This window comes from Felis catus, chromosome B1 (assembly GCF_018350175.1).
Source record: "Felis catus isolate Fca126 chromosome B1, F.catus_Fca126_mat1.0, whole genome shotgun sequence".
Taxonomy (NCBI): domain Eukaryota; kingdom Metazoa; phylum Chordata; class Mammalia; order Carnivora; family Felidae; genus Felis; species Felis catus.
Window position 1 is genome coordinate 200,996,371 of NC_058371.1, and position 26,666 is coordinate 201,023,036.

The 26,666-nt window shown below is 52.7% G+C and overlaps 1 protein-coding gene across 7 annotated transcripts in view; it reads left to right on the forward strand.

The window, feature by feature from the left end:
* TBC1D14 (TBC1 domain family member 14) overlaps positions 1–26,666 on the forward strand; it is a 112,195-nt gene that overhangs the window by 62,403 nt on the left and 23,126 nt on the right. For 6 of the 7 annotated variants that reach the window (XM_023253337.2, XM_011281956.4, XM_023253336.2 and 3 more), the window contains 6 exons: positions 14,468–14,586; positions 16,351–16,433; positions 17,605–17,722; positions 19,703–19,809; positions 22,868–22,948; positions 23,876–23,970. In XM_023253337.2, the coding sequence (XP_023109105.1) occupies positions 14,468–14,586; positions 16,351–16,433; positions 17,605–17,722; positions 19,703–19,809; positions 22,868–22,948; positions 23,876–23,970 (603 nt within the window). Of the gene's footprint in view, positions 1–6,728; positions 6,881–14,467; positions 14,587–16,350; positions 16,434–17,604; positions 17,723–19,702; positions 19,810–22,867; positions 22,949–23,875; positions 23,971–26,666 lie in introns of those variants that run through there. The other variant, XM_006931263.4, reaches the window with a different exon arrangement.

Consider the following 26,666-nt stretch of genomic DNA (forward strand, 5'->3'; position numbering starts at 1 on the left):
TGGCCTGTGTGTGTGTGTGACCTGAACGTGTTTCGTGGTCCTGGCCGAACGGAGGCGGCTTCCTAGGAAGACCCAGAGGGGTGGCCCTTGGGAACTTTCAAATGCTCCTGCCCCTCTCTGGGCAGTTTAGGGTGTTGACACAAAGACAGTGGCAGCCCAAAGGGCACTCCTCTTCCCACTGACCTAATCCCCGGGGGAAGACTGAGGTGGTTTTTTGTTGTTGTTGTTAAGCATTTTATAATCCCTTTAACGCTGTCAGAGCAGCATGGGAGAGCCTTCCTCTGGCCTTTTCCAGGTCTGGCTGGCTTGTCTTATGCTGCCAGTGGGCCTGAGGAGGCAGAATCAGCAGGTGCAGGGGCGGAAAACATCTTCCCTTCTTCCCTTCTGGGTGCTCTTTCTGGTCTAGTAATTAAATAGACATAAGACAGATGAACAGGAGAAAAACTAATATTGTATGTACGGGGGACTCCAAGAAGTGACCAAAGCAGGTGGCTTTTATACCTTTTAGTCAGAGAGGCAAGAAAACTGTGAAGAATTGACGAGACGAGGGGGGTTTGGACTCGGGGCCGAAAGTTAGTGAAAAGGAGTAAGGTTTGTTTTTACAGCCCTGTCGGCCCTAAATTCCCCATCCCCGGTGATAAGGCAAACGTCTGTCCTCCTGGTGCAGGGAGGGTGCCTCTCACACAGGAGACTCATTTCCTGCTTTCGGGGGACAGGCAGGGCCACGGCGTCCTTGCTGCTTCTGAGAGACTTTAATTCATGATCGTCCGTGTGCCGAAGTGGCATGTTTGCAGGCGGCATTTTCTGTGCTCCTTCACAGACGACTGCAGAGGACTCCAAGAAGCCTCAGACTGGAGGACAGTAAGGCTGTTCTTTTTTTTTTTTTCTTTAAAAGTTTTCTCCAATGCTTATTTAATTTTGACAGAGAGACACAGAGACAGAGCAGGAGTGGGGGGTGGGAGGAGCAGAGATTGGGAGACACAGAATCCGAAGCAGCCTCCGGGCTCTGAGCTGTCAGCGCAGAGCCCGATGGGGACTGGCACCCACCGACTGCAAGATCATGACCGGAGCCGAGGTCGGCTGCTTAACACACTGAGCCACCCAGGCACCCTGAGAGTAAGGCTGTTTCAAACCTTCCTGTAAGCGACTTGTCTAACTTGAGCTCACAATGTTACTCGTCAGTGTGGAAGCACTTTGGATGGGACCTTCACGTTGGCACTAGAAACTACCCCTTGGTATTCCCGGAAGTAATAGGCAAGCGCTGCCTTTGTTCCTTGGGCTCATGCCTGCGTCTGACGGTCAGTGTGACCTCAGCCCTGTGAAGGGAGCGCTGTTGTAGGAAACTGAAATCTTAGTTGAGAGGCAGCACGTCAGAGAAGTTGGCAGTAAGGGGCTGTGGAGTCAGACTGCCTGAGTTCGGATCTGCCCTGCCACCTGCCACGTGCCTCTCACCCGAGAGGCCACTCGGAGCCTCAGGTGCCGTGTCTGGGGACAGAGAGGCAGGGGAGGTGACGCTGGCCTTGCCTGTGTCGTGGGGCCGCTGTAACACAGTGCACACGCTGACCACAGCACACGTGTATTCCCCTACGGCTTTGGAGGTCAGAAGCGTGAGATGAGTTTTCTGGGCTAAAATCAAGGTGTTGGCCAGGTCGGTCTTTCTAGAGGCTCTGGGGGGGAGTCTGTTCTTTACCTTCCAGCTTCTAGAGGCCGCGGGCGTTCTTTGGCGTGCGGCCGCCTCACTCCAACCACTGTCTCCGTGGACGTGTGGCCTCCCTTCCAGTCATGCCTCCCTGTGTCCATCGTTTAAGGGTACCTGTGGTTATTTTGGGCCCACCCAGATAATCCAGGATCATCTCTGCCGTCTCAAGGCCCATAACCTTAATCCCATCTGCAAAGCACCTTCTGCCGTTGACAGGTGCTGGGGATTCCGACACGGGCACACATGAGGGCCACCATTCAGCCTGGCACCGTCCCTGCCTTGTGGGATTGCTAGGACTGAATGAGACGCACCGGGTCTCGGCCCAGTGCCCCCTCCAAGGTGGTGTTCTGGGCCGTCTTCCCTGCCCCCTGCACCCTCCCCGCCGTCTGACCACCCAGAATGCCGTCGGTCATCACCGTCACAGGACTCTGGTATTTTCTGTGCAGCACTCGACCCCATGCTACGTTCTTGCTCGTTTGTTTCTTCACTGCTTGCCTCTCAACCCCTGCTAGACCAGAAGCTCACGAGAGCAAGGCCTGGGCTCAACGATTGCTTTATCTCCAGGGCCTGGCACGGCGCCAAGCTTTAGTGGGTGGTTAATACATATTTGTTAAATGGATGAATGAGCATCCAAATTCCGAAACACTCCACCGTGGAGCTGTTTTTCTTCCTGTTTTTATGACAACGTAAGCATTTTCCCATGGTCTTAAATATTCTTTCACGATCTCATTCTTACCCCTTAAGTAATGGTCTTCTGTGTAGCGCGATTTACTTCACCAGTCCCCAGGATCGGGAGGTTGTTCCTTCGGTGACCTTTCCATCCCCGGGAGATGTGGTGGTCTGGAGCAAGTTTGCCGGCCTGCCTGCTGGGGTGTGGCCCTGAACGAGTGAATCAGTCTGACCTCCTTGACCGCAAAGGGTAAAGACAACGATGTTACAGATGAATCAAAGAAGCAAATCCGCTGTGCCGGTAGACACGCAGGAAGCCTGGGAATGAGCTCTGGTTAACTCAGAAGACTTCAGGAGGAGGAGTTCTTTACAGGTGGATGTGGGCTTTAAAGCCATGCTGAGATGGAGAGAAGGCTCTTTTAACTTCTGATTTTTGCTTTACGTTTCAAAATTTAGTAAAGTCAACTTGTTACCACGTGCTATGACATGTAGTTAAAACTTTGTAAGTGGTCCTCAATTCTTTTTTTTTTTTTTTTTTAATTTTTTTTTTTCAACGTTTATTTATTTTTGGGACAGAGAGAGACAGAGCATGAATGGGGGAGGGGCAGAGAGAGAGGGAGACACAGAATCAGAAACAGGCTCCAGGCTCTGAGCCATCAGCCCAGAGCCTGACGCGGGGCTCGAACTCACGGACCGCGAGATCGTGACCTGGCTGAAGTCGGACGCTTAACCGACTGCGCCACCCAGGCGCCCCAAGTGGTCCTCAATTCTAAAATAACGTGATAGAACCTTCCTAAAGTAACTTGCAGGCTACAATCTGCCAGAAGAGATAAGCAATGTGTTTGGGTAAGCATATCTGAATGCATATTTAACACACGCTTAACACATATCTCTGTCATATTTGAATTTGGTGAGACTGTGGGCTCAGGTTGTAGGACTTCCAGTGGATGTGGCTCTAGGTGTCGGTAGGAAGCCGGGGGAGGCCGAGGACCCACTCCTGTGTGTGAGAACGGAGCTTTACCACGTTAGCCCTCTTTGGCTCCAGGAACTGAAAGCCAGCAGCAACCCCACAGGCCACTCAGCTGCCTCCTGGGGCTCTTGGGAATCTTGGAGGCTTCTCGAGTTCTCCTGCAGTATACCGGTTGTCTGCTCGCTGGTCTATGAGTGAGGCGAGGGCGGGGACTTTGTGCATCTTTGTTCCTGGGGCCAAGCACCATTAGTGCTGGGTGGATGGGTGGATGGGTGGGAGGAAGGAAGAAAGGAAGATGGAAGGATGGATGAATGGATGGAAGGAAGGAAGGATGGAAGGATAGGTGGATGGATGGAAGGAAGGATAGGTGGATGGATGGATGCATGGATGGCAGGGAGGGAGGGAGGGAGGGAAAATGACTTCACAGCTGCTGGGTGTCTCCACTGTGCTGTGTACTTTGTTAGCCTTCAGTGACGAAAAGACTACCAGAATCCCCAGTCTCAGAGGTTTCATGGTCCCTTGAGGGAAATAAATCTCAATCAGACAGTCATGTAATTATGAGTGTGATTAGTGCTGTGCTAGGAGAGAATGATGGGGCCTTGCTCTAGCTCAGGTGGGCAGGGCAGGGGTGCTTCCATGGGGGTGGCTACTTATGACAGGACCTGAAGAATGTGTCACCAGCCATCTGTCCCTCGTGTCTGTCCTGTGAATAAAAATTTTGCATCTACGGAAGGGTTCCAGGAACAATTTAGTAAACACCCGTATCACATTCATTTTATTGTGCCTCTATTTTTTAAAAATGGAATCATTTGAGGGTCCCTGGGTAGCTCAATCAGTTAAGCACTGACTTCAGCTCAGGTTACGATCTCGCGGTCTGTGAGTTCGAGCCCCGCGTCGTGCTCTGTGCTGACTGCTCGGAGCCTGGAGCCTGCTTCGGATTCTGTGTCTCCCTCTCTCTGCCTCTTCCTGGCTCTCTCTATCAAAAATGAATAAACATTTAAAAAAATGGAATCATTTGAAAGTGAGTTGCCGATACCGTGTCATCTAACCCCTACCTACGTCAGCGTACAGATCTGCAGAGTAAAGACGTGCGCCTACGCAACCGTGAGCTGTCACCGCACCTGCAAGAGTGATCAGTCATTCCATTGGGCTGTGACCACGTTCATGAGCAGACCCGGCATCCCGTGAGGCTTGTATGTTGCCCTTAGTTATTTGTCCTGTGATTCTCTTGGTATAAAACAGTAATTCTGCCAGTTTTTCCGGGCATTTATCTTTTTTTTTTTTTTTTTTAATGACTATGGGTCAAAGATGCGTTGAACACATGGAGATGAGTGAGATGGCAAAATTGATTCTAAAGGCATTTGAAGAACTAGGTGTTCATCGGCATAAAAATAAAAGAATTAAAATAAGATTGTTAGGTTAGATTTAAACCAACAGACTGGTAGGGGCACGAAAACAAAACCTTCTGAGTTGTTTTTTCCATTGGACATAAATCTACCAGTTCATATGTCACTTCACATTTTCTGGGCTCTGATAAAGTAATAAAAAGCACAGGCATAGTCTCCTGGAAAACTGAATCATCTCCAGGCAGGTATGTTAACAATGCCCAAGTATGAATGGAAAGTATTCCCCACCCCCCAGTGCTTTGTCTTCCAAATTTTGACTAATTTCTCTTAAGGCTTTCCCTAATCCTTTTTTTTAATGGTTATTATTATTCATTTTAGAGGGAGAGACAGCCAGTGTGAGTTGAGGAGGGGCAGAGAGAGAGAGAGAGAGGGACAGAGGATCCCAGTCTCTGCTGACAGCAGACAGCCCAACACGGGGCTCAAACTCCAGATCGTGACCGAGCCAAAGTCAGCCGCTTAACTGACGCAGCCACCCAGGTGCCCCACAGTCCTTGTATCCGAAATCAACCTCTCCCCGTTTATCCTATTACTTTTTGAAAACCGCTTTGCCGAAGTATAATTCCATAAAATTCCTCATTGTGCGTACTGAGTGATTTTTTAGTAAGTTTACGCAGTTGTGCAACTCCCAGCGCAATCCAGTATTCGGGTATTTTCCTCACTGGATGAAGTTCCTGTTGGCAGTGGGTCTCTACTCCCCCCTCCAGCTCCAGGCAGACACTAACTTGCCTTCTGTCTAGAGATTTGCCTTGTAAAGAAATGTCATAGAAATGGATCGTGCAGGTTAGCCTTTGTGTGGCTTCTTCCACTGTGTCCCGCTCTGGGGTTTGCCTGCATCATAGCCTGTGTCCACGGCTCCTTCCTCTCCATCCCCATGCTCAGTTAATGTGTGCTCACGTTGTGAAGATTTGCCTCAAGTCTCTCTCTGGACACCTGTTTTCTTTGCCTGGGGCAGGTCCCCAGGAGTGCGGTAGGTACACATCCAACAGTGTAAGAAACCGCCAGACGCTTTCCCAAAATGGCTGCACCTGCCAATGACTTATGCAAACTCATCTCTCCATGTATTCTCCTGTTCCTCCTCATTGCCTTGTCGTTCTGAGTGTGGCCTCGTGGATATCATGGACTTCTTTCTGAGTGAAGAAGTTTCTGTTGGCAGTTTGGGAATGCGGTTATCCAGAAAATCAGCCTGGGAAAGCCTGGTCCTCATAGTCTGGGGACTTGTGAATTTCCATCACAGAGGAGTCTTGCGTTGTCTCAGACCGAATTTGTTCAGCCCTTGGACATTGGATCCATGGGCTGACCAGAAATAACGTTTGACCCCATGCAGATTTTAAAGATTTTTGTAAATTGAGGTATGATTTATAAGCAGTGGGATGCTCTCATCTGAAGGGTGCTCTCCAGTTAGTTTTGATGAGTGCATGTAAAGATGCCATTTCTGACACCTGGCACAGATTCTAATGCCCCTTCCCAGCCAATCCCCCAGAGGCAGTCGTTGGTCAGATTGCTATCAGGATGTGTTTGGGTGTGTACCCTGACCTTCGGATTGAACTAATCTTATTGCAGAAAAAAATGAGCAACGGTGTAGAGAATAAAAATTGCTCATCATAAGCCCACGACCCAGAGGTTAGTAGTGTAGATATTTTACATAGTTCCTTTTGGTAATGCACATTTTTTTTTATTTTAAAAAACCTTACAGAGCAGAGCTTTGCCCTGTGCTCCGTGTTGTGCTGCCTCCTTTTAAGAGTGTCCCATTTCCCAGCATGATGTTGCTGCGCTGAGATGCCGCGTCGCCCACCCCTTCGTGTCGGCCTGCGCCGGCTCCAGCGGGCGCGGGGAGCCGCGGCGGGACGGAGGGGTCGGGACCGCTGGGGGGGGGGACCCGGGACACGGGGAGCCGCCCCCGCCGCCCACACCGCCCACACCGCTCTCGGCTCCCCGCCTCCCCGCGTCCGCGCGCCAGGCCTGACGCGCCGAGACGGAGCGCGCGATCGGCAGCGCGGCATCTGCGCGCGACTGCGCGGCCTGCCGCCCCCGCCCCCGCCCGCCGAGCCGCCGCCCGAGGTCCCCGGAGCCGGCCGCCGGAGCCCGCCCGGGCATGGAGCCGCCGGCCGCGCGCCCCTGAGCCCCGCGGCGTTCATGGTGAGTGGGGCCGCCCCCCCCCCCCCCGCCCCGAGGGCCACCGCCGGTCACCGGCCGGGGCGCCTGCGTGGGTGCGCCCGGTGCGTGCGTGTGTGTTGCACACGACTGCTCCAGCGAGCCGAGGCTTGCAAGTGGCCGCCGTGCTCCCCGCGCGCCTCCCTGCATTCTTTGTGTGTGCGGTTCCGCGTGATTTTCTAACAGGCCTCGGTTTTAATGGTGCAGTGAGAGGCTGAGCGAGCGAGTCGGCGCCTCCTGATTGTTAACCACCCCCCATGAGATTGCAGCCTGTTCTCGGATTCGGGTCAGGCCGGGCTCCCCTCTCAGAGGCGAGAGTGGCCTGTGCCTGTGAGCCTGGGGGAAGCCTTTGTGTGAAGATGAGCCCGTACCCTGCTTGCGCCGGGTCCCAGAAGGGTGGTCAGATTGCAGCATCTTGTTGAAACCCGCAGCCCATTCGCGAGACCGCAGATTAACTTTTGTGTTGTAGACCTTTTGTAAGGGACACGACAATTAGAAAGGGCTCCGGAGAGTTGCTCTCCCGAGTGCCGTTTCCGGTAACTTGGCGAATGCTCTTTGGGAAAGTACTGCCTGGTGAGTAGACTGGAGGCTCTGAGGGGGCCTTCTTCCTGTGAGGTCAAGCCTCGGTGGTCACCAGGACTGCCCTCTGGCAGACTGAGCACTCGTGAGACCTGGACAGGCCACTCTTCCCCGCTAAAAATGTCAAAACCAAAGCGGTGTCGTCTCAGATTCCAAAGCCGTGCCCCTCTCCCCCCAGAACTGCTTGTTACAAATGGCAAAGTGTGAAACCAGCGCAGTGTTCCTTCCAGGCACTTCACTGCCCTTCGGTTTTCCCTTCGGCCCTGTTAAGTACCCCTCCTGGCAGGAGATGCCGAGAAGAGTCGCTTTTAGTAACACGACAAGGTAAGAATTCCCTGCCATTTTCTGGGTACCTGCTGTGCCTGTGTGCCTTAGGTTAACCCATTCTCAGTCCATCGATGAGGAAACAGGCTTGGAAGGGTGAAGGGATGCGCTCAAGGTCACGCTGCGGTGGCGATAGTTGAGGAGGTGCTGGTCGAGACCCAAGCCTGCTTCCTTCCTGGTGCTTCCCCTGCAGGCTGCCTGGGTCCCCGGCGCTGCAGATGTGGCGGCTGTGCTGCTATTGACACTGGCTCACGTCAGTCGTACGGGTGCCACGTGTGGTGACCCGCCATGCTTTGTTGGAGCCATACCCCCAGGACGTCCGTCGTCCTTTGAAAAGGCTGATCTTGGTACCCTATACAGTTGAGTCAAGGACTGGAGTGCAGGTGTGGCCTGATGGCCCGTTCTCCTTCCGGCAAGTGTAGATTTCCAGGCAGCCGGGGGCTTCCGTTCCTGGCCGCACTCTTCCCAGGGCTGTAAGTGGCGTTGACAGCCCCTCCTGCCGTCCCGTCCAGGAATACTTCCTGTTCATCATTCGAGAGAGAAGCTTGATCTTTCCTTCGTCCTCTTAAAACAGATGCCTATTGAGGTCATCTTTTTTTCCCTTCCTAACGGCAGGTTGTACGCCCTAGGAGTGTGTCCCCCTTCTCCTCGCCCTTAATGTCGTTCAGATCACACCCACGATGGGGATCCTTCCATGGGATGCGTCTCACAGGCTCGCCACGCCTCACTCAGTTTGCTTTCCGGCTCTGTGCCAGTGCAGCTCCTCTCCGGCGAGGCTTGTCCAGGCAGCTCTAGGCGGCTTGTTGAGACTGTAAAACCTAAAGCAACACAGCTTTGCCTCGGCGTCATTCCCCACGTAACGCGCTCATCCTACCCCACGAATAAGCCAGCTCTCGTGCGTGTCTCTTGGCCGCCGCCTGTGTTGTCGCAGGCCTCTCCCTCATGGCTTCCGGGCCAATCACCCTGGTCCTCTGTCCACTCATATGGACCCTTTCTGAGATGCTTTCCTTGGTTTCCCCCAGCTGTAGGCATCCTGTCCTCCGGGCTTGCTCTCCCGTGGCATTTTTCATTCTCTGGTTTCGTAGCCTCTGCCAGCATCTTACTGCCCCTACCAGAGCCCTTCAGGGCTGTGGCCTGGGTCTCCTCAAGTGCCGGGCCCCCTGTAGTTCCTTCGCAGATAAGGTCTCTTTCCATCTTCCTCCTGCCTGCTGAATCTGTTTTGCCCATGGCCCCTGCGTGGGGCTGAGGCCCTGCTCAGATGCCCTGACATTTTTCTGGACCCTTTGCTAGGTCATCGGACCACACCCACCTCTCAGCCCCTGGTTAAGTACAGTAGGTTCTGTTTGCTGCTCTCGCTGGTGCCGGTCTTGTCTTCCCAGCAGGATGCATGGTAAACCACTCAGGGCAGAGACTTCCAAATTAGTGGCTTGTAAGCTTTTTTGACCTGACACCACCATCCCCCCTGCCCTGGCTTAGACAGTTTGAGACTGCACATTGGCATAACTAGGTATAGAAGTGAAACCAACTGTCCTTACTGTGTGGATTCTGTATTTTTTATCGTTTGGTTTAAAAGAAAGAAAATGTTGCAGGGGCACCTGGGTGGCTCAGTTGGTTAGGCGTCCCCCGACTCTTGATTTTAGCTCAGGTCATGATCTCACAGTGAGTGAGTGAGTGTGAGCCCCGTGTCAGGCTCTGCACTGATAGCACAGAGCCTGCTTGGGATTCTCAAAATAAATAAACTTTAAAAAAAAAAGAAAGAAAGAAAGAAAAAAAATGTTACCATGACCACTCAAACTGATTTGTCACCAGAACTTTGAAGAACTCTGTTCTCATTTCCCGCTGGGGCCGTGCAGGGCGTTGCACTCTAGCTGTCGCTGGAACAGGTGATTTATACTGAGTAGTCTGCAGGCTCATCAAAATTTGATCCCATAAGGGTCCCAAGAAGGGAAGGGACTTTATGATGATAAATTGGCCTGAGGCTGGGCCTGGCCCAAAGAAAGGGCTCATGCTTTGTGGCAGCCACTGAACGGACCTCATCTCACCTCCTCCTCCCAGGAGCCTTCACACTTGATGTCTTTTCACAGGTGAGGAAGCAGGCTGAGCGAGGAGAGAGAGGACTCGCCTCAGGTCAGAGCCAGGCTTCGAACTCACTCTTTTTGCTTCCAGAGACCTAGCTCTTGCCCCATCACGTGCCGACCCTAACGCTGATCATTCATGGCTGAAAGTTGTTTTTCCAGGGACGTTTTATTCACTGCCCTCCCCCACACCCCCCCTGAAGGATCCTTAGAGTGAATAGTCCTCTCTTTTTTCCTAGTTAAACAATGATCTTATTTGCTCGAGTGCGCAGACAAATTTATGCCATGAGGGCAGAGGCTGGGAGTGACTCATATTTCCAACTGGGGGAAGGACTTGCTAGGTCTTAACGATTATTGAGCCAACCGGTAAATACGGCTCTTGGTCAGAATGAGTAGGGATTTAGGGGCGCCTGGGCGGCTCAGTCGGTTAAGTGTCCGACTTCAGCTCGGGTCATGATCTCACGGTTCGTGGGTTCGAGCCCCGCGTCGGCCTCTGTGCTGACAGCTCAGAGCCTGGAGCCTGCTTTGGATTCCGTCTCTCTCTCTCTCTCTCTACCCCTCTCCTGCTCATGCTCGCTCGCTCTCTCTCTCTTTCTCTCTCAAATAAATAAAACATTTAAAATTTTTTAAAAAAAGAATGAGTAGGAATTTAGCATCCTTATCCTTTCTGTTCCTCTCGAGACGCCTTCAGACAGCAACAGCCTTCTTAATTAAATGGTGGACATCCTCAGGTAGATCCAGAGCAAGTCCTTTGGACTTAGGAATTCTTGGGATGTTACTGACTGTCACAGAATGTACCTGGGCAGTGCCTCCTGAGTCTGTTGGGATCACACCAATTTGTGAGGGAGCCAGGCCCGTCTTGGCCAGTGTGCGCGTCTGCTCCTTCACGTCCTTAGATGCCAGCCTCAGCCAGATGGGGGCGCTGGGCCCTGAGGCGGAGCCCACTGGGACGGGCCCTTCTTGGGACCGTGCATGTGCCCCACGGTGGCGGTGGTCAGGCAGCAAAAAAGAGCAGTAGTCCTCAGTTTCTCAAATCGGTTCGTCTCGTTTGGAAAATGAGCTTCTTGTAGACACCTCTGTGTGAACTTCTGGAGGAACAGGGCGTAGCACGTGACCTGTAAACCATTGCTGATGCCATTTATATCCTTCTAGAAAGGCTTTCCCTGGGATTTCAAGTATGGGCAGGACAGTCCTCTTCAATTTTTTTTTTTTTTAATCATGCAGTGCTCTATGTGACTAAAACAGAAAAGTGTTTGCCCTGCACCTGCCCTTAATTCGGTATTACAGGTTGCTGTCATGGTTGGAGGCTTTGTTTGGACGGGATGTGAATGATTAAATTACTTCTGTATCATGTCCGTGAGTGGCTCGCCTGATTTCCGGAGAGTGGTGGCAAGTGTGACCGCAGAACCAGAGGCTTGACTTCTGACCCCAGCTCCTCCGCTCTGGCTGGGCCGGTCATTGACGGCTCTGGGTCTCCACCTTCCCTTTTGTGGCCTGGGGACAGAGGCGGCTCCTCAGAGGGCTGGCGTGAAGGCCAGGTTCTGCTCACTGTGTGTGCAAAATCCTCACCCAGCGTTTGGCTCATTAACGTCTGTTTCCACTTGCTGTAAGGAGCTTCTGAGCGCTAACTGAAGAGATCTGATGTTTTTCGGTTATGCATCAAGGCGTTTGGTTAATTCTACTGCTTTTTGTATCTGTGCTGTTTGTAGACTTGGTTGCTTGGCCCTAGAGGTGGGGTGTGTGTGTGTGTGTGTGTGCGTGCGCGCGCGTGCGTGCGCATTATGCACTTGTTTCAAGGCTAAGGATGATGGTACTCAGCAACCAGGGCTGCCCTTTATCGAGAACTTTCTCTGCACCAAGCCCCTCCTTGTTCCTTAGCGCTGTCTGGTCAGTACGGTTTCCCTTTTTGCACCTGTGGACACGAAGCTCAGGGATTCTAAGTTCTGCCTGAAGCCACGGCTGGGTATTGGTGGTGAATTTGCTCCCGTACCTGTCTGCCTCCAGAGGCCACACTTAACCCAAGTAGCCTTTTCCCTCTAAAGCTGCACACCGGTTTGAGTATAGTCAAAAAGAGATTGGGCTGGCACAGAGTGGCGGAGTGGCCAGCCCCAGCCCCTTGCCGGCTGTGTGTTTGGGGGTAAGTCACTTCACCTTGAGCCTCAGTTACCCTATCTGTAAAATAGGGGGGAGCCTTGCCACAGAGATTGTTACCGAGATAAAGTGACACAGTGTGTGTAAAGCACACACAGCAAATGGAAACGGGTGTCCACGTTCTGGGACATTTAACTTGGGGCTTGTCGTTTTTGGCCTTGGCATATAGGTCACTAGACCATGGTCACCAGATAGGACCTTACAGGGCATTCGTTACTAATTCTTGTTAAAATGAAGCATGCCTCAGAATCTCTCTTAACATACAGCTTTTGGTAGATTGTCTACGGAACTCAAGATCTGGGCATCCAGGTGCTAGATTTGAAGCTTCCAGTGCCTGGCGTCAAGTTAGATTGCAGCCGAGTGCCCGAAACCGCATGTGATCAGATGTGGAATCGATGAAAAAGTGAGTCTGTTTTCTCGGTCTGGGCAGGCAGAAGTCGTTTTAGTATTTTCATGGAACCATTTTAAGTTAGAGTAGACAGTGATGTCATCTAATCTTGTCCATCCAGACGTACAGAACAGCCTCACCCACCTGCTTCTCCGTGCACTCTCTTCTCATAGCTTACGTAGTTTGAGGAAAGACATTTTCCTCTCCACTTTTTAGAAGCCTCTATAGGCTTCTCTAGCTGAGAGAAGAATCGTTTGCCAAATAATTTTACCAGTAACACCCTCCTTGGCAGCTGTTAATAAAATTCATTTAGCAGTTAATTGCATTCCACTTGGGATACTGCTTCTGTTATCTGGAATGGGTGTTAAGTGTTAGGTTAACTATTCATTTGTTTGTCCTGTCTTACCAATTAGATTGTCTTCCCTTAAGTGAGGGTCCCGGGAGCCTCGTCTATAATAGGCAATCAGAAAGTATTGGTTCTTTTTTTTTTTTCCTGTTTTGTGGAGGGCTAAGGGTACCTACACGCGCGAGCGCGCACGCACACACACACACACACACACACACACACACACACGCTATTATCAGAAACCGGACTCCTTGGTGCCAACTTGCTTGACTGTCCTGAACTCTCCTGTTTGGGCATTTGGAATGTGGGTCACCAGATGTGACTAAGCTTTTGTGGTTGCAGTCCGTGGGACAGATTAGTTACCCAGGGGTTGAGAGGCTGTTCATGGCACAAATATTTATGTAACAACTTGCAGTGATGGCTTCATACAAAGATGTTAAAGAATTTTTTTATGTTTCTGCTTTTAAGACAATGAAACGGGGGCGCCTGGGTGGCTCAGTCGGTTAAGCGTCCGACTTCGGCTTAGATCATGATTTCACGGTTCATGAGTTTGAGCCCCGCGTCGGGCTCTGGGCTGACGGCTCAGAGCCTGGAGCCTGCTTCGGATTCTGTGTCTCCCTCTCCCTCTGTTCCTCCCCCACTCGCACTCTGTCTCTCTCTCTCTCTCTCTCAAAAAATAAATATTTTAAAAAATTAAAAAAAAAGAAAACGAAACAGCATTTGCAACAACATGGATAGACCTAGGGTGTTATGCTAAGTGAAATGAGTCAGACAGATACCAGATGAGTTCACTCATGTGTGGAATGTGAAGAGCAAAACAAATGAATAAACAACAAGCAGAAACATCTGTAAATACAGAGGACACACTGGTGGTGGCCAGAGGGGAGGGGTGGGGGTGGGAAAATGGGTGGAGGGGAGAGGGAGATACAGGCTTCCAGCTGTGGAGCGAGTAAGTCATGGGGACAAAGTGCGCAGCATGGGGAATAGAGTCAGTGATCCTGTCCTAGTGCTGTGTGGGGACAGGCGGTAGCTGCACGCGAGGTGAGCACAGCATAACACAGAGTTGTCTGTGGAATTGGTACGTTGTACACCTTAAACTAATATAACATTGTGTCACCTGGATTTCAGTTAAAAAACTATGTATGTAAAGTGAAACAGCTTTTTCATCTCCTGCAAAAAATTTTTAACCTCTTCCATCGCAGAAGCGATTTAAAGCCAACAAAAATACATAAAATGAGATGAGACAAAAGAAAGTAGGTTTGAGATTTCGGTCGGGAGTGGGTATATGAGATGAAGCCGGGGGATCAGATGGGTGCCGGAATTGGCTGTTGCTCTGGCTCTGAGCTTCCCAGCGGCCACTGCAATCATCAGTAAAACTTGACGTTGTTCAGAAGCCGGAAGATACGCCTCTTAACCCAGGAGAAGCGGAGGACACCCGAGGTGGCTTGTGGGCCCTTCTAAAGGGGCTGCTGGGATGGCGGTCCTCGGCGGCTCCCCCACCGGCGCGGGGGAGGGGCACGGTTCTCCCCACGGGGCTGTGGGACGCCTTTAGTGGGTGGCTCTTCCTTCTGAAAAGGAAGTGGTTTCGGTGCATTATCCTCAAAATCACGTGAAAGACTTGATTACAAAACAGCTTTCTCGCCTTCGGAAGGGCGTCATAACACCTGAGCTGGCCAGGCCCACAGGTATCCCTTGTTTCTTTGTCCCAGGAATATGAAGACAAGGCTGGACGACCTAGCAAGCCGCCCTCTCCGAAGCAGAATGTGAGGAAGAATCTTGATTTTGAGCCACTTTCTACCACCGCACTCATCCTGGAAGACAGACCAGCGTGAGTCTTTTTCTTTTCTTTTTTTTTTTTTTTTTCATGTTTACTTACTTTTGAGAGAGAGCATGAGCAGGGGAGAGGCAGAGAGCCAGGCAGACACAGAATCTGAAGCAGGCTCTAGGCTGTCAGCACAGAGCCTGACATGGGGCTTGAACTCAGGAACGGGTGAGATCATGACCTGAGCTGAATTCGGACGCTCAACCGACTGAGCCAGCCAGGCGCCCCGAGACCAGCATGAGTCTTAAAAGACTCTCTAGAATGTTTGCTTTAGTAGATAAGTACAGTTTACAGTAGAAAAGGGCTGGGGGCACCAGAGGGGAGAAGAGTAAGCCATATTTCATATTAGAAATGCTCACTTCCTCATTTCCTCTTTATTCCCTACATTGACATGTGTTCTCTGATAATAATAACAATAAAAGAACTTATCTGGAAAACTGTCCTTTAACACAGAAATTCTGACTCCGGGTTTTCCATTCAAGTGGTTTTTCATTTTAATTCAGCATTTAGAAATACTTAAGCAGCTGTTGTAAAGTATGGACCGGCTTGTAACTGCCAGAACCCCGGGAAGTGTATGTAGCACACAGGCGGTGTTGCAGGGGCGCCCCAGTCCTGTAGGACAGGTCCTGGACTGGCCTGCTGGGTTCTGTGGGATCTGCAGCACACGGGCTGCAGCGATCTCACCAGGCCCGCCTCTCTCTGGGCCTCTAGTGTCCCTGCACGGATGAGATCGGTTTTGAGGACGGGTTTACAGACCACACTTGGAGACCTTAGGGAGGTACAGGCCGCAGCTCGCCTCGCTTCAGTATCGAGCTTCCATAGAACACTGTGCTTGAACAGAAAGATCCCTCAGCTGTGAAAAGAGGGAGAAAGAGAGATTGTAGAGCAGCGGTCCCTTGGGTCCCCGCCCATTCTGAAATTTAAAACTGATAAAATCCAAAGAAGAAATGCGTCTTCTGATGTTAACTCGTGGTCCTTGGAACTGGTGGGCATGTCGTGGACGGGGAGAGAATCCCTGAGGTGCCGGATTAGGAAGGTGGACAGAGACGTGGAAAGAGCCCACTGAGGATCACCGCTCCCGCAGTGCTCCCAGAACGGTGGCCTCCGGGAGATAGCACCGTGCCCTCCTGCAGCAGGGCGGTGGCTCTTTCCGAATGTGCCCCAACGCGGGGTACACCAGCCAGACCTTGCCGCCTCCCGCTTGTCAAGGGCCAGCAGATTCTCCCGCACTTTCCTGAAGGAGCCTGCATTTTAGTGTTTTTACCCAGGATTCGAAGTTGCACACCCCGTGCCGATGCTCAGAACTGTGGTGCACATTTGTGTGTAAGAAACCAAACAGATGAGCCAGTAGCGGATACGAACAGACCTTGTGCCCCTGAGAAACTGGCCCGGGAACGTGTTCGTACACGTGTGCCACCCTTCCGGAGGGCCCCCGGTTCACCGTGACCGTGACAGTTAACTAGTGCGTTGTCAGCTCACAGTTGCTTTGGAGACTGGGGTGAAAAATTCCAAAAGGTGAAGTGTTTATTGGGAGCGTGGGCAGTCGTTCTTTTCTTTCTAGGGATCTTTGTACTTCAGGTTGTTCACAGTGAGCTTGTTTTAGCGTCTGTAAGTATGTTTAGTTTATGAAATTGTTGTGTCTTTGTAACAACTGTAGTTTTTTGGTCTTTGAGTGTGTCATTTTTTTTAGGAAGTCATTCTGAAAGTTTTGTTTTTCAACGACTTTTGTTTGCTATTTAAAATGGTGAAAATTGTTTATTTTCTATCAAGAAACCTCCCAGCGAAGCCAGCTGAAGAAGCCCAGAAACACAGGCAGCAGTATGAAGAAATGGTGGTTCAGGCCAAAAAACGAGGTAACGGGGTTCTTGCGTGTCGGTTGTGTAAGACAGCACGAGATTGTTGTCTCTTTCTGGAGAGTTTTTTACCTTCTGGAGCCCTACATCCTGAACCTTGGGGAATGTCTCAATGTTTTGAAGTTTATAATGTTCCATCAAAAGCGTATGTTTCTACTAACCGTCCGTTCCCGGTAGCTTTAGTCAAGGTAGTAGAATTTACACAAGAAAAGAGACCGTGCGGGGTGAAAGTGCTGGTTTGGAGAAAGCTTCAGCCAGTGGTGATGCGCAGACTTCCTCCCCTCCCTGGGCTCCCTTTTCCTTATTTACAAGAAGATGTGATTGGATTTGATAAAATCCCTTGCAACACTTAAAATCCCTAGGAGTCTAGCATGTTTGAAAAGTATACGTAATCAACAAAATGTGGCCCATGTGGCCCATCCACACAGTGGAATATTAATTCAGCCGTAAGAAGGAAGGACGTTCTGAGGCGTGCTACCACGGGAACGAACCTGGAGGGCGTTACACTCAGTGAAAGAGGCTACTCACTGAAGGACACACAGATGGAAGTAGAAACGTGGAGGCCGGGGGAGGAGGGCACGGGAGTCCGTGTCTAACGGGTGTGGCGTTTCATTTTGGGAAGGCGGGAAAGTTCTGGAGACGGACGATGGCGATGGCTGCGTAACAGCGTGAACATGCTCAATGCCACTGATCCTACATTTAAAATGGTTAGGATGTAAATTTTGTTTTGGGTGTTTTACCACCATAAAAAAATACAAGAAAGGATGTGTCAGTTAAGATGCAGGGTATCTCTCAGGGGGGCTGCTTACACACCAGGAGGGAGGCGAGGCTGGGGCTTCTGTTGGGAAGGGCATCGGGCAGGGGCCACGGGCGTCTGGTAGTCCGGTAATGTTCCTGCTTTTGACCAGGCGGTGGATTTCACGGGTTTCTTTTTTTGATCGGTGAACTGTGTTCTTACGTGAGTACCGCCTCCGTACGTGTGCTCTGCCTGAAAAGCTTCCCGAGAGATGGGTGACACCTGAGCTTTTGAAACTCCGTGAGCCTGAAACGGGTCTAGAGAGAGAGGCCTGTGGCGGCTTCGCAGCGTGACCCTGAGGAAAGTCACGCGGCGTGAACAGGGTGGGTGTCAGTTAACAGGTGCTCTGTTCTTGCTTCCGGTCGCGGTCGGCAGAGCTGAAGGAGGCGCAGCGGAGAAGGAGGCAGCTGGAGGAGAGGTGCCGCCTGGAGGAGAGCATCGGGAACGCCGTCCTCACCTGGAACAACGAGGTTTTGCCTAACTGGGAGACAATGTAAGCCGCGGCGTAGTCGGGCTGCTAGGCCACCAGGCGCTCCTCTCTGACACCTGTGGCCGGCGGTGCTGTTCACTGTAGCTCCCGTCACAGTCCTCGGCGAATTTACCTAATATGTTTGCGTGGCCTGGAGTCTCCCTCCCCGCCTCGGTTGCGTCCTGTCGATCCTTGCCTGGACCCCGTGACAGCCCCCATCTAACCCCCAGTTTGTCTTGTGCTCAGTAGCCAGAGGGATCTTCTAAAGCCCAGGTCTGGGTCCCTCCCTGTATAGAGTGTCCGTGACTTCCTGCTACTCCGTGAACAGTGTGAATTCTTCTGTGAGATAGCCCGCTGCTTTATCTGTAGGCTCACCTTCCAGCTCTCCTTCCTTGATGAGCCCTTTTCTTAGGGAGCCGCAGGGCCTTTGCATGTTCCATGTCCTTTGCCTAGAGTGCTCTTGCCCTGTAACTCCTCATCCAGCTACTTCTTCATTCTTTAAAGCTGAGACTTCCCTTGGGAAAACCTTCCTGCCCAGGTGATTGTAGAAGACCCCTGGGTCTGCTGCATCCGTGTGCTCACGTGTCTATAGTCCTTTTTCTGAAGATGGGGACTGGGTCTTCTTTGACGACACCCCCCACTGGCCAGTACCCAGCAGAGTCTGGCGGCTGCAGTCATCTTAACAGCAGAGGGGCAGCTGTAGGTCTTTTCTTCCTGCGTGTTCAGAATGGAGAGGGGACAGCAGTCCCAGGGCCACGCACAGAGGCCGGTGCCTCCTTTCGGGCCTCAGCCCGTTAGCCGGGATGCCGGGGAGCTTGGATGCGAATTTCCCTTCAGCTCTTGTCCCTTCCCACTGAACCGTGTGGCAGGATGTTGGGGACTTGCTTCTGGCACTTTCCCGGCTGTTACTCGCTCTCGTCACGGGGTCAGATGGCCGTTGAGCATGTCTACTAGGTAAACAAGCTGTTCCCAGAGCCTGCTTTTCTGGGCTGGACATGGCTGGGAAACCCTTTTTGTCAGTTGGGACCCAGTAACAAGGGTTGAGGTGCTCAGAGCCCTGGGGCTGCAGAACCGCCCCTCCCCGTCCGCACTGCGCTGTCCAATGCTTGATGTGATCTAGATGCGTGCGTTTATATGACAGCTGCCATTCAGTTCGCCGGCGGGGCTCCAGGCACTGTGCCGGGTACCTCTGTGCTCCGTCCCCCTTAATCTTCAGTACGGCCCCTGGAGGGGAGGGTTTCACCATCCGGGTGTTAGCGGGGACGTTACGGGGTCAGAGGGGGGCGATCTGCTCTGGGCTCCGCGGGTGTGGGTGGAGCGGGATGCAGACCCGGTTCCTGCAGCACCAGCCGGCGCTGCATTGAGAGGCGCGTGGGGAGTCTTTGGCACTTTACGTTTGTCCGGTGTGTTGGCAGAGCGTGTCCGTCGCGGCCAGCAGACCTCGGCGCCTTTGTGCAGTTCCGAACGTTCTGGGTTAGCAGAGTCTCCTCTGCCAGTGGAGTTTGGCAACTCATTACCCAGGTGGCCGGTGCGCAGCAGTGCGGTGGCCGGCCACGGGGCTCTTGGGGTCCCCTCCCCTGCGGCTCTGCGGCCGTGCCTCCCGGCACCCCCACACCGTGCCCGGCTGTCGGCAGTTCCTGCAGCCGGCCAGGCTATTTCTTGTCGCTGTGCCTTCTGCTCAGAAAGCCCTTCCCAGCCTCTGTTTGCTTCACCTGCTACTGGTCACTCGGGGTTCAGCTCCAGAATAGCACCCCAGGTCCCCTGAGCTGCAGCGCCCTTCCTGCTCATGTGGGGCCCCTGGCACACCTGTCACAGCCATTGCCCAGTGGAAGCCAGTTGTTGATCTCCTGGCCTCTGGAACCCTGGGCTGCAGGCTCCCTGAGGGCAGGGCTGTACCACGTGACTGTGTATCCCCCGCTCTCGTGGTCTGGGGCTCGGCACACGGGCAAACAGATTTCTTCATTGAGAACAAACTCATAATTTCATGCTTCCATTTTTGTCCAGGTGGTGCTCTAGAAAAGTTCGAGATTTATGGTGGCAGGGAATCCCTCCCAGTGTGAGAGGCAAAGTCTGGAGCTTAGCCATTGGCAACGAGTTAAACATCACCCATGGTGAGTAGCTTGCGTGGTCCTAGGCTTGGAGAATCCATTTGTCATACCCCCGCCAGCCTCCACCCCCAGCCTTCTGGCTTCTCCTGTCCCCTTTGGCCTGTTAGGAAGAAAGGCAGCCATTGCCGTGAAGCCGTGTCTTGTGAGAGGCCTGGTGACCGTCCTCCGGGAGGCCGGGGTCACTCCTAGCTGCTTCAGTTACCTGGTAGTTCAGAGCAAACAACTGCCTTCTTCCCGATACCGGTCCTCCTCCCTGGACCGACAGGGTGTCAGAGCATCGGCGGGCTGGGGCATGTCAGAGTCCTGTGGACAGCACGTCTTGATGGGCACATGACAGGGTTTCTGTGGAGGCGTCCTGTTTGGGGGATTGTTGGTTTTTTGCAGCATTTTGTTCCAGGCATCTTAGAGGGACGGCTGCTGTGCGCAGGGGCCCCTGAGGCACCGGTAGCTTGTGCCAGAGGAGACCTCGAGATGCGTACTCCCCTCTCTTAGGGCTGTTTGTCTCGCTGGATGCCCTGTGGGGTGCACTGGCCCTTGTCCTTCAGCGGCGCCCAGTGGGCTCCCTTCCGCTCTGAGCCCATCGCCCAGTGAGCGAGCCTGTGCGCGCAGTGGGCCATGGACGCTAGGAGCTCAGAGACTTACGATTACGTGCTTGATAGATGGTGGTCTCTGTTTCTTCCTTTTCTCCCTGGCTGCGGTCTCAGCTGCTGAGCCCGGAGCTGCTTCCTCGTCGTCTTTGTATTGGTGCCCAGGAAGTGCCTGTGTGATTGATGGTGGCGGTTTTTACCCTGTTGAAGACATTGGAGTTGAAAACAGATTAATTTGGATCTTCTCTGTGTAGCTAGGGCTGATTAATTTGGATCTTCTCTGTGTAGCTAGGGCTCGTGTTACTTATTTATTGCTTTTTTTTTTTTGCTTTTTTTTTTTAATCTTACAAGACTTTCATCTTCTCTCTATGATCGTGGCCTTGGCCAGGCAGTGGATGGTTACTGGTTTCTATATATAGTGATGTCCTCAAGGCTCCCTTTTTGGCCAACCCATACCAACCAAAACTCTACCTTCTTCATGTGAGACGATGATGTGTAACATTTAACTTGTAGCAACTGATTTGTTAAGAGCTTCCCCAGAGGTAGAGGTGTGGAGGAACTGCTGAGCGATTATCCGGGTCCTTATTCTTGAAAACTTTCTAAACTCTTTGAACGGCCGATTGTGGTACGGAGTACTGTGTGTGTGTCTGGTTTTCGTTGATGCCTGGGTAGATTTTATTTGAATTAGAGTCTTCTGTGGACCGTATCAGAACAGATCAGGCTACACAGCTAATGAATCAGTTACATACCTTGAAAGTTTATCTAAATGCTGATATTGGCTCATTTTACTTAAAATTGCATCTTTCTTGAGCTGCCTGGTGTCCGTGGCGCCCGCCAGAGCTGGTGCTCAGGAAGCTGGGGTCCCGCCTGTCATGCTCTCCACTGTGTCACCTGTGCCCAGCCCAGCGCTCTGCACACGACAGGTGCATTGAATGAACGAATGCCAACTATTGGGCTCTACCTGGTCTTCGTTTTACTGAATATTTAAGTCAGTGTAAGAACACAGATGGTCGTGAATTCCAGTTGTCCAGGCCGGACATCACACTAGACTCTTTGCTTGCACGTCTTACAGAGCATTGACGGCCATCCTGTGCCCCAGACGCTCGTGTGTGGTGGAGGCTGTCCCCTGCCTGACTCTGAAGCCCGCGTTCCCAAGTTGGGAAGGCCTGGAGTTTTGCTCTTAAAGGTTGTGGTTGTGAGACTGGACACTTAACTGGAAGTCAGTGTGATACTAGTTATTAGGGAAGTAATCCGCTGTTAGGGAAGTCAGGCTTATGCTCTGAAATTGGATTTGGGAAGAAGGTGTCCCCGTAGACACAAGAGTAAAGCCACGGAGATCATATTTTTTAAAACCCTGACCCTTTGACCCATCCTCCCGTGAGCCTGCTGGCGTCTGTGCTTTAACTATCACATACCTCATTTGGGAAGGGGCTCCCTGTGCTCAGGGGCCACGCGGCCGTTCTCTTCCATCTTCCGCTACCGTGACCGAAGCTGGGCCCACCTCCTGGAAAGTGAGAGCAGGCCGAGGCTCCCCACACCCTCCTGTCTAACGATGGTAGGGTGAGGTTACATTTCACAGTCATACCCTTTTCTGCCCCGGCCCACTAGCATGCTGGCTCTCAGATCTTTGACGAGGCTGGAGAAAGGTCATTAATCAGGATTTCACCTGTTGGAGCATCATACTGTTAACTGAAACTCTCGGCTTATATTTTAAAAAATAGCATGTGCTGTCTGGAAGGCAGAGGTGGTGTTCTGCCTTATTTTCTGCAGGTAACGGTGGGGAAAATAAGGTCACAGAAGTTCTCTGGGTAGCTGCAGGTAAAGTCTTAGTGATCCGTTGGGGCCCGTCCGTGATCCGGACGTGGATGGCCGGGCAGCACCGGGACCGGGCGATTTGGAGCCTGCCTTGTGGGGACTCATCCTGGTGGTGCCCCGCCAGCAAGAACCTGTAGGTTTTGAAGCCTCTGCCCATTTTGCTTGCCCCGCCCCTACCCGCTTCAGGCAGCAAGATTAGGAAGGCTGGGCCGGGGAGGGTAGCGGTTTCATCTTGTCCTTGTCTGAAACCAGATGGGTTTCCCCTGGTCTCTGCCTCCCTCCATCGGTCAGATACCCATTGACTGTATTGATCTGTGTCTGTCCCGGCGTCGTTTGCTCTGGACGCATAATGAGCGAAAGACCTTTGTGGTCTCGCCCCCGAGGAGCTCACCCTGCTAGAGGCATTAGACCCACAAACAAGTCCGACACGAAAGCATTGTATGGGTGGGTTGTGTAATTTAAGTAGACGCCAGGCAAGTGGTCTGTCGTGTGTTCTTTCTTAGTCCCTGGTGGTGTCGTTGGCCGCGTTGGGGGGACTTGTGTACGTGGCTGAATGGGTGTGCAGTCTGTGGTTGAACAGGCAGCAGTGTCCTCTCTGGTTCCTGTGAGGAGACATACTCCCATGTGCATGTGACACTTACCCGGGGCTTCTTTTCCAGAGCTCTTTGACATCTGTCTTGCCCGAGCCAAGGAGAGGTGGCGGTCCTTCAGCACAGGAGGCTCCGAAGCGGAGAACGAAGGTATACGTGGCTCTGAGTCGCGCGGGCCACCTTGGTCAATTACGTGTGTCCTTATCTGTTACATAACCAACAGAGTTTACTTAACAGGCATGGTGGTTGGTGCAAATTTACAAAAAAACTTCACAGGAAAAGGGATTTTTTTAGAGCAAACAAGTTGAAGAAACAACGTTTAGGAGAAAGCATTTACCAGTTCCTGTGGGGTGTTTGTGTCCAGACGTGCAAGAGGGCCGGTCCTAACCGGGGGGTTTCCTTTATTCACTGTTGTTCACGTGATTTCCGGCAGGCTGGCCCCTAGGGCTGGTCCAGGGTTGCCTCATGCAGGATTATGGGAACTACCCCAGGGAGATGGGGCACTGCACGTTTGCCACATGAGCTTCCGGAATTTCCGTGATGCACAGGAATGATGACTTCGGTTGGTTAACTAGTACCTTGTCGTGGTTTTTTGTGTACTATGAGTGTTGGAGTTCAAAAAATACGAAACTAGTCATCCGTAAACACTTCTTAGAAATGGAACACGAGAGTGTCCCCCACGGTAAATGCCGCACAGGCTGAGTTCCCACCAGCGATGCTGGAGACCGTGTAAACGTGTGTTGTTGTTTCCCGGGCCTGGAGCCATTGGTGTATCGTCCTTCATTTGTCCCTCCCACTTGTTGACGTAAGGTAACATCAAGTCAGGTTTTGATTTCAGACCCTGGAAGATACCTAATGATGACCTAGCATCAGACGGGGCTGTGAGACGTTGCTTTTCAGGAAGAAACCCCACAAACTGTTGGAAGCCCAGAGTGGAGTCTGTTGGCTCACGCTGCATTTGGGCCCCTGTCCCTGTGCAGAGCAGCCCCCCTGTTTGATCCCTGTAAAGCTTCAGAGCCTTCCGATTCTCGCACTTGCTTGCCCCTGACAGTGTCGTGACTCTTGATCTTTTGATAGATGCCGGGTTTTCAGCAGCAGACCGAGAAGCCAGTTTGGAGCTTATTAAACTGGACATTTCTAGAACGTTTCCGAACCTCTGCATTTTCCAGCAAGTAAGTGGTGGTAATTTGTTGCTTTGAGTATGTTTCATCTAAACGTCATAGACGCCAAACTGTACCTGTTTGTAATCAAGTTTGAAAATACTAGGGGATTTGGGGGGGAGTGGGGGGAGGGCAGTGTCAGGTCAATACGTTTCGACTTCACCAATGAGGGGAACTGGTTCTTTCCAACAGACATTTAGCATGGCCACGCCTCTGCTTTTAAAGGCCGTTCTGGCCTCCTTTGGAAATGTATTATGGAAGCCTTGGTAGGTGTGGCACGAGAAGGGCCCCGTGTGCTGTTCCGTCCGACAGCTTCCCTTGGTGCTGCTTCGGTTCTGGGGCCGCACACAGCACCACTCAGGACGTGATCCGGTGTGGTCGAGCCTGGGGTGTGGGCCGGGGCAGGGTGGCTGCAGAAGTCCTTGGCAGCCGCGGGTTGCAGTGAGGGTGGGCTTCTGAGCAGATGGCCCGGGACAGTGTGACAGACACCACTGGGTATAGAAACCAGCCACGGGAGCCAGGATGCAGTATTCTCTTGGATGGCAGGAAAGAGACCCGTGGGGCTTTCCCGTGGGCTTCTGAATTTGCAAAGACGGGACGCAGGGCTGCCAGCAGTGGATTCTGGAACAGAAGGCCTCTTCTTCTGACAGCAGACATTTACCTGGGGGGCTTGTTGGACCCTCCCATATCCAGTCTGTTACGGTTTTTGCCAGTTCTGCTTCTGAAATATCCTCGAATCTGTCCTGTGTTCCCGCCACCCTTACTTGGTGCAGATGCCCATCCTTCGTGGGTCGCTGCACCAGCTGCCACACGGGTCCCCGGCCTCCTCCATGCACTCCCCTTGGGGCCTGCCGAGCAACCTGGGAATCCCCGATCCCCTTCTGTCAGGCCCATTTCCAGGATCGTGCCATGCACACGCTAGGGAACCAGAACACATGGTTCACCGGCCACCTGGAGTGAGCCCGGCATGCAGGTGTAGACATTAGAGACCCATGGGCTTTGCAGAAACCTGGGTGTGTCCCAGCACGGGGGAGCTGCAGCCAGGGCGTGGGGGAGGTGTCGGGAACCGGGTCACCGAGGAAGGGCTCTCAGGCTGTGCTTGGGGTAGGGACCAGAGAATGGGAAAGACATTCCGGGCAGAAGGAGGAGTAGAAGGGAAGCATCAGAGAGCGGATGGTGCAGGGCATCTCCGCTTCCCCCGGGAGAGAACCTCGCTGAAGGGTCGAACAGAGAGCATGGAGTTCGGTGCTGCGGCCCCTGCTTACCGCCTCCTGGCCGCTGTGGCCGATCCACGAGCCCACACCCTGGAGGAAGGGGAGTGTCAGGGCAGTGCTGAGACGCACTTGCAGCGTAGCTGAGAAGGGCGGTGGGCGCGCCGGGACGGGGCCCGGGAGGTGCTGGCGCCTTGCCGACGCGGACGGCCGGCGTTCCCAGGGCCGGCGACCCAGAGTGATCTCCCAGAGTCTTTCTCGGGCACTCAGCCTTCTCAACAGATCCGCTGGGCGATTATCACGGTGCAGGGAGATGTGTCCCGAAGAAGACGAGCTTTAGGGATCTCTCTCGGATGAGGTCGGGGCAGATGGCAGAGAAGTTGGCCTTTTTCTTTCCTCCCGGTTCCTCTGGGTGTGTCCTCAGTCTGTGGTTCCCTCAGCTCCGAAGTTTATAGCACGTAATATTACAAAAGCAAAGGGCAGTGGGAGGGGGAGAGCGTGGGGAGATGGCCAAAGCACGGGCTTCTAAAATCAGGAGCTGTTATCTTTGTCAGAGAAAGGACACGTAGCATTCGGCAGGGCAGGAAGTCCTTTAAGCGAGAACCAATTTAGGGGCGCCTGGGTGGCGCAGTCGGTTAAGCGTCCGACTTCAGCCAGGTCACGATCTCGCAGTCCATGAGTTCGAGCCCCGCGTTGGGCTCTGGGCTGATGGCTCGGAGCCTGGAGCCTGTTTCCGATTCTGTGTCTCCCTCTCTCTCTGCCCCTCCCCCGTTCATGCTCTGTCTCTCTCTGTCCCAAAAATAAAATAAACGTTGAAAAAAAAAAATTCTTAAGTGAGAACCAATTTACCTTTAAGGAAAGTTCGCTGTAGCCCTCTGGTGTTTCTCAGGTGGTGGCCGTCCACACCCGTGTTCAGGGGGGCATTTGGTGCCACCACAGGAGTTCCTGCCCGTCCCCCTTCTCTCGTTTACCCTCCTGTCGTGGGCACTCCTCCCTTCGTTCCCCTGTGGTTTGGCCGTGTCTCTTTCGCCTGCCAGAATGTGAAGGACGAGGCCACGGCGTTCTTTCTGAGTCACATGCAGTCGCCTGTAGAGTGACTTCCTCGTCACACACAGCGTGTACGCTTTTTATTCCTCGAGTTAACTGAGGCCGCATGGTGGATGCGGGCAGGGAGAGCGGGATGCGGGCCGGGCCGGTGCTTTCGCAGCATCTTCGGACACACGGACTCCGGCGGACGCGGCTCTGTACTGGCTTCTGCGCTCACTTAGAAGACTGGAAGCCCCAGCACACGTCTGGGAGGGATGGCCGAACCGGGAGGGTGTCTGGAATACCACGGTCGCTCGCGGGCCTGGACGCTTGGAGGGTAGTTCTTAACGCTGCCGTGCTGAGAAACACGAAAGAATCCGGGGAGGGGAGGCAGAGAGGCCGGTCGGGACGGCGGGTGGCGCTCACTCCCGAAGAACCCTGGGGCGGGGAGCGGGCATGCCCTCTGAACTG